At 39.7% G+C, this 7,809-nt stretch overlaps 1 protein-coding gene across 1 annotated transcript in view; it reads left to right on the plus strand.

Moving 5' to 3' along the window:
* TDRD7 (tudor domain containing 7) overlaps nt 1-7,809 on the plus strand; it is a 73,899-nt gene that overhangs the window by 11,315 nt on the left and 54,775 nt on the right. The window contains exons 2-4 of the mRNA XM_006886867.1: nt 3,096-3,308; nt 5,350-5,491; nt 6,398-6,614. Coding sequence (XP_006886929.1) covers nt 3,102-3,308; nt 5,350-5,491; nt 6,398-6,614 — 566 coding nt within the window. The 5' untranslated portion in view covers nt 3,096-3,101. The remainder of the gene's footprint in view (nt 1-3,095; nt 3,309-5,349; nt 5,492-6,397; nt 6,615-7,809) is intronic.

A 7,809-nucleotide genomic window follows, 5' to 3' on the forward strand; every position in this document is an offset into this window, starting at 1 on the left:
AGCATCACAGCAAATCCAGAACACCTCAGCACAGCAAATTGACAGAAGAGTGCTGTAATTTAGAAGAATGTTCCTCCTAAATATAGTAACAACTGACTTTTAAATACAAAGGCCCTCCAGGAGGTCTTGTTGACTCTAAACAAGAGGCTTAAATTAAAAAGACAACCAATCATTCCACATGATCCTTAACCAAAACAAGAGTGCCCATCTTACAGAGTCCAGCTTCTGGCTGTCACCCAGTCTCCAAAATAGAAACAAGAGGTTCGCCTTAAATACAAGGGCCCTCCAGGAGGTTTTGTTGACTCTAAACAAGAGGCTTAAATCGAAACACAACCAAATATTCCACACAACCCTCAACCAAAACAAGAGTGCCCACCTTACAGAGTCCAGCCACGTCACCCAGTCTCCACTTTCCATATTAAGACAAGATAAAAACTCTGGTGGCTTAGTGGTCCGAAACCACTAACTAGCTGCTCCCTGGGAGAAAGATATGTTGTTTTCTGCTTCTAAAAACCCACTGGAGAGTCAGCTATGGGTCAGTTCCAACTCAGTGGTACACAACAACAGTAAGAGCAGAAATACAAATCTAATCTGGTTTTGTGTAGAAGATATTGCAAGACCACCCATGGGAAAGTAGGATGAAGATAGAACACTTAGGCCTGGTAAGAATAGGGAAAAATTATGAAAAGCCACAGCATAGCCTTGAGTATATTCCATCTGAATTTAGAGACCACTTCAAGAATATATTTTAAGGATTGGACACTAATGATTGAAGCTCACAGGAATTGTGGGGAAAACATCATACCTGAAAAACCAAGAGATACTTAAAATGACAGGAATGAAAGAAAAGACCAGAATGCATGTCAGAAGAGACCTGAAACTTGTTATTGAACATGGAATAGTTAAATGAAAGTAAAAGAAGTTAAAAGAAAAAGTTTTCAAGGGTGGCTTGAGAAGATAAAGTACTGTAATACTGTAATATGCAAGATTTGGCATTAGAAGACCAGAAAAGGGAAGCATACACTCAACAGTTCTCAAGCAGAAAGAACTGAAGAAAAAGTTCATGACTTAAATTGCAATATTGGAGGATTCTATAGGCAAAATATTGAAAAATACAGGAAGCATAAAAGAAGAAAGGAATACACTGTCACTGTACCAAAAAGAATAGACCAGCATACAGCCATTTCAAGAAGTAGTATATACACATGGACTTCACCTGATTGTCTATACAGGTCTTACATCTGTGGAAAGAATCATTGAAGAAGCTCAATATCACCTGTGAAAACTAGCACAGGTGCTGATAGGGGAACAAACCAGCAGCTACTCATATGCAAGTTTAAACTAAAGCTAAAGAAAATTAACTTACAAGATACAAAATTTGACCTTGAGTCTATCCCACCTGATTTAAAAACCATCTCAATAACAGGTCACTAATGAACGAAGACCAGATGAATTGTGGAAGCATGTTGAGAATATCATCCATGATAAATACAAAAGGTCATTGCAAAGAGGAGAAAGAAAAGACAGAGAAGGATGTCACAATAGACTGAATATTTCACGAAAGCACCAAGAAGCCAAAGCAAACGGAAGAAACCAAGAAGTTAAGGAGCTGAACAGAAGATTTCAAAGGACAGTGCAGGAAGACAGCAAAGTATTATAAGGAAATTTGCAAAGAGCTGGAGTCAGAGAATCAAAAGGGATCACAGGATTTCTTAAGCTGAAGGAACTGAAGAACAAATTCAAGCCTGAAGACGCAATACTCAAAGATGCTATGGGCAGAATATTGAATGATTCAGGATGAATTGAAAGAAGATGGAAGGAATACACACAGTCACTCTACCAAAAAGACACAGAAGAATTAAATGACGAAGAGGCAGTGCTGGTGAAGGACAAAGTTGATTCTGCTATGAAGAAATTGGCAAAAAAATAAGGCTCCAGGAATTGATGAAATACCAGTGAAATACCAATTGACATATTTCAGCAAACAGATGCTGCCCTGGACATGCTCATAAGGTTGTGCCAAGAAATCTGGAGAACGGCTACCTAGCCAGCTGACTGAAGAGATCCATATTTATTCCCATTCCAAAAAAGGGTGAACCAGCATTGTGGAAATTATCGAACAATATCACATGCAAACAAAATGTTGCTGAAGATTAATGAAAATAACTGAAACAGTACATCAGCAGAGAACTACCAGAAATACAGGCTGAGTTTAGAATAGATCTTTGACAAGTTAAGATGATCCTGGCTGAAAGCAGTATCAGAAGAATGTCTGTGTTTTGTTGACTGTGCAAAGGCATTTAACTATGTGGATCACAACAAATTGTAGCTAATCTTGAGAAAAATAAGAATCTCAGAACACCTAATTGTGCTCATGTGAACCTATACTTGGACCAGGAGGCAGCTGTTAGAACAGAGCAAAGAAACACTACATGGTTCAAAATCAGGAAAGGAGTACAGGAGGGATGTGTCCTTTATTCATACCTTTTCAACCTATATTCAGACTTTATGAAGAAGAATGTGACATCAGAATTGTAGGAAGATGCTTCAGCACCTTGCATTATCAGGATGACACAACCTTGCTCGCCGAAACTGAGAAGGGCCTGAAGCATCTGCTGCAGAAAGGCAAGGTCTGCAGTCTTCAATATAGATTGAAGCGCAACATCAAGAAAACAAAGATTCTCACAGCTGGACCAGTTGGAAGCACCATGATAGATGGAGAAAAGATTGAGATTGTCAACTTCTCTCTCATGTTGGTGCTTTTGCACATCTTCTCCTATTTACTTGGGGACATTTCTTGTCTCTTCTCTTCATTGCCTGACTGATTGCATCTTGTCCTTCAGAACTCCAGGCAAGACTCCCCGGGAAATGTTCCCAGAACGAACCTCTTCCCAGGCTAGACTTTTGTGTCTTTCTTTCCAACTTCCCCTATGTTCTCTGCTCAACATTCTCACAGTTCTTTCCCTGTATAGTAATCACAGAAAATATTTAGTAACCGTTTCTATAACAGTCTAACAAATTTCAGATCTGAAAATCTACGTGATTTCCCGGACTACTGAACCACATTGTGTTAAGTTTCTTCTTTCTTCTTACAGGCAAAGATGCTGGAAGCAGATCTGGTTTCAAAGATGCTAAGGGCTGTTCTGCAGTCTCATAAGAATGGAATAGCATTACCTCGGCTCCAAGGCGAGTACAGATCCTTGACTGGAGACTGGATCCCATTCAAGCAGCTGGGTTACCCAACGCTAGAAGCCTATCTGAGAAGCATACCGGCAGTTGTCAGGATAGAAACCAGTCGCTCTGGAGAGGTAAGAAGGTAATTTTGCGCATTAGGAAGGTCACACTCATTCTTTATTGCCTGTCCAGCACTTCCAATTTAACAACTACAATAAAGTCACACAGAAAATTACTAGCTAGGTCCTGTTCAGTCCACCTCTCAGGAGGGCAGTCGGGATGAGTGTGTCAGAGACAATGAGATTGGCACAGGACAGAGCAGAGTTTAGAGCTATTGTACATAGGGTTGCTATGAGTCTCAGGCGACTCAACGGCGCATGACAACAACAACAGGTGCTGTTAGGGCAGCATTCAAAACCTGATATACAACTCTGATGTATTTTGTTTTACCCTTCAGATTATTTTCTTCATAAAAATAACATTTTAACCACTTTAAAGAAAATCTTTAAGATTTGAAATTTACCCAGGCTCACCATTCACCCAAAATATCTCTGCTGGAGGCCTTTGCTGCCTAAATCCCACAACCCATCCATTTCCAAATCGGCTACAACTACTTTTTATTGCCAGCCTCGCTAGTGAGCATAGAATACGTGTTTTGAGCTTCTCCTTGTTTGACGTCACTCGTATGTGAAATCTGGATCCGGATTGATACCCCGAATAGTTAGTCCTCAAGTGGTTGTTGCAGGGGCCTCCCTGCCATTGTCTTTAGTCCATTTCCTCTCTGGCCTGATCTATGCCTCATGCCAAGTGGTCATATGATTCAACAGTTTTAAATATTTTATCTATAATAATAAAATATTTCATATAGAATATGGGAAGTTTGGGGGTGGCAAGTTAATCTTTTATGTAATCTATAAACTAGCAGTTTTCTTCAAGTTATTTACCTGATATGCATGCAGTATCATACAATATGGAGAAACCAACAGCCCTCAGAAAACCCTGAAAGTACCTATCCCAAAGAGCAGCGTTTTTCCTGGGCACATTTCTATGTCTGTGGAATAGGTTTGGAGTGCTGCTCACCATAACTGGTAGTAGTGGTTCCTCTGTCAGGGAAAGAGGAGAGAGGGAGGAGGAAAGGCCATTAACAGGACTCAGGAGTTGTCCAAGGGAGATGAATTAGCCTTGTCTGTCATGATCTTGTGAGGAGAAGGTGTACATTGATGTAGTTAATTGTCATTGCTAATAACTGGAGCACTGGTGACATAGTCTGTAGGGAGTTATGCTTCCTTGCACCTCTCAAATCTACCAATGACTCCTCACAAGTAACCCGGGCACCCTCCTGCTGAATGATTTATAGCCATGCAAACCCAGTGCAGATGAAGTCAGCTATGAGGCGGTTCCAACTTGATGGCAGTGAGTTGAGTTGCATTGTTTTGTTTGTGTTGAAATAGCTTTGGTGTCAGAAGATCTCCTTCACTGCCTTTCATGACAGAAGTCCTCTCTCTGTCCATGGTACCTGTCATGTATGCACCATAACATTCACGAGCATTTCATAGTTAACCCTTTTGCCTCCATTTCCTAAATTGGGCTTTTTTTTTTCCTTTGAGGTTGAGAGAGTTTTTTACTCCTAATAGTTGGTACCTAATGAATATGTTGAATATATGAATGTTCAAACATCTAAATTAATTTGAATAAGTTAATAATGAATCAAAAAGAGACAACTTAGCTGTGCCACTTAACTTTCCTAAGCCTCTGCTTTTGCATATATAAAATGGGAATAAATTATACCACAAGATATATGAGATGATGGACAGGTCACTTAACATTCTACGAATGATTACACTTGAAATGAAAGCTAGATTTCTTTGAGTTCACCTGTTAGCTTCCTAGTGATAAGCAAATTATGAATACTCAATAAATCTGGTTTGCAGAATGAATGAAAATTTTAATTTGGGCATAAATGGTTACTAAACATAATAGACTCTGCTTGATTCAACTATGGTAGAAAAGTTTGCCCTAACTTTGTTAACGAGAGACAGACATGAAGATTTATACCCAACTTGATTTGGGACAGGTATGCTCACTGAGATCTGTTCTTTAAAATTGACCTCTGGGCAGCAGTTAACTAAGAAAACTAAGAAATGTATCTCCCTTCACCCCGCCTCTCATGAACAGATAACGTGCTATGCTGTGGCATGCACAGAAACGGCGAGGATTGCCCAGCTTGTGGCTCGCCAAAGGAGTTCCAAAAGGAAAGCAGGGCGGCAAGTTAATTGCCAGATGCGAGTCAAGAAAACCATGCCATTTTTCCTAGAAGGTAAGGGTTTCTTTCAGGCTAAAGTTGTTAAGTCCACCTTTGAATACCTTGTTAAAAGAATTATGAAAATACTGAGTGTATGATTCATGATAAACATCATGAGAAAAATCTGAAACCTAGTATTTTAATCTGAAATTAGTACATCAATGTGATGTACCACATGATACTAGTTATCTGATATAAAATAACTCAATGCAGATTATAATGAAGTTCCCTTACCATGACAAAGCATGATTCTATTCTTTAGGTTGGTTGGGGGAAACGTCATCTAAAATGTTGGATTAACCAAGTGAATTTATGATTTAGTGTTGTGTTTAGTAAGTCACATCTTTTAGTACAAAACTTTTCTTTTCAGATAGCTGTGAGTCATTTGGTACACTTAAGTGTTCCACATAACTCAGCGTGTGTTTTCTGAACACTTAGGTTCTCAAATTACAGACCAGTGAAAATACAAAACACTGGGAGACTAGAGTTTTATGCAAGGCATTGCTCACCTGATGAGAATCACTGTGAAAAACTTCATGACAAAGGCGAGACAAGTCTTGATCTCAAAATACATACCAGCTCTGGTCTGATAGAGAAGACATGAAGGACAGCATGTTTGGCTGAGTGTGATGGATGGGAAAGGGTATGGGGGGCAGCCACTGAGTTGTTAAACTGGCAAGTAGAAGGAAAGTAACTGGTTAACAGATTTTGAGGCAATTCTTCTGCCAAATACTTGACAGTCTTCCTTTTCCCCTCGTGACTAATCATCCCATAACAACCTCCTCAAGTTCTTAACAAACTGTTTAGAGAATGGAAACTCACTGGAAGTGTCTGATAGAGGGTGGGGGATCATGTAATAATAACAAAAATTGCAAAGTTTGGGGAGACTAATTGAGTCTATTATGTATGCCTGGCTTATAGGAAAACCAAAAGCAACCCTCAGACAACCAGGATTTTCTTCAGGGTTTTCTATCAACAAGAAGCCTCCTACTGCAGCACTGTCAAGAGATAAAGGAAACTCTCTTGGAGTTAAATCTGATGCTGAAATGCCACCTTACACAGTCCACACAACTCTTGGAAATGACGCGTTCAAAAATGTTCCAGTGCAGAGACATGTGACCTTGCCTACCAATAACAGGTATTTGGTCTTTGGTGAAAAGAGAAAACTTCATGAACCTTGGGTAGTAAATATTGAAAATACATGTTCAGGGAAAGGAAAAAAAGGCCTCCTGTTGTGTCTAATATAAATTCATAAGAGGTCAAAGCCAGCTTTTCCCAGGTGCATGAATGTCATTCAACAAGTGGATCTGCAGACTGTTTTTCTCCATTATTGTTCCTTGAAAAATTAATTGTAAAAGCTCTCACAAGTTGTTCTAAGCTTGTATTTTAACATAGCTCACAATATTTTCTGAAAATCTTTTCATAAGTAAATAAAATCTGGTTCAGTGGCATGCACTTCTGTGCATTAGCCATCCATCATTATACCGTAAGGTCATAACTAAGCACGTCAGAATACTGGCCTGGAAGAAGGAAGATAAGCTGAAGTATGAATTTTCATACTGCCTTTCACTAACCAGATTAAATAAATTCAAGTATTTCATCTCTTGGAACTGATTTTCTCATTTTTTCAGTGAAAATGTTAATTATCTATAAATTTAATTACTATTATAAATTAGCTCGGAAACAGATACATTGTCGCCCGTGAGCCAAGTCTCCTAACTCACTTCTTGGTTTTGTAAATAAAGTGTTACTGGGGTACATACAAACGCCTGTGGGGTTTACGTATTGACTCTGGCTGCTTTCATGTTAAAACCGTAGAGTTGAATAGTTGATGCAGAAGCTCTGTGGTCTGCTCACCTGAAAATCACTGTCATCCAGTCAGGTCCAACTCTTAGTGACATTATAGGACACAGAACTGCTCTTAGAGCTTTACAAGCCTAGAAATCTTCCCAGAAGTAGATTGTCTCACCTTCATCCTGAGGAATTGCTGATGGATTTGAACCACTGACCTTTTAATTAGCATCCCAACACTTGATCTCCTGCACCACCAGCACTAAAATATGGTGACTACCAGGGAGCGTAGGAGAGAATCTTCATGATGGGACGGTTCTTTGTGCTGATTGGTGGTAGTTACACAAACCCACTACTGGCTTGATAAGAGAAAGAAGGGGAGTCTCCTCCAGTGAGATTTATACCCTCTGAAAACCACTGGAGGGCCAGCTATGAATTGGTTCCAGCTCAGTGGGACACAACAGCAGCATACATGGGCTAATAATTGCCCAGAACCACAGACAGACAAACACACATACACACACACCCCCCGCCCTCAGACA

This window comes from Elephantulus edwardii, unplaced genomic scaffold, assembly GCF_000299155.1.
Source record: "Elephantulus edwardii isolate Elephantulus edwardi_28Jun2011 unplaced genomic scaffold, EleEdw1.0 scaffold00052, whole genome shotgun sequence".
Lineage (NCBI taxonomy): Eukaryota > Metazoa > Chordata > Mammalia > Macroscelidea > Macroscelididae > Elephantulus > Elephantulus edwardii.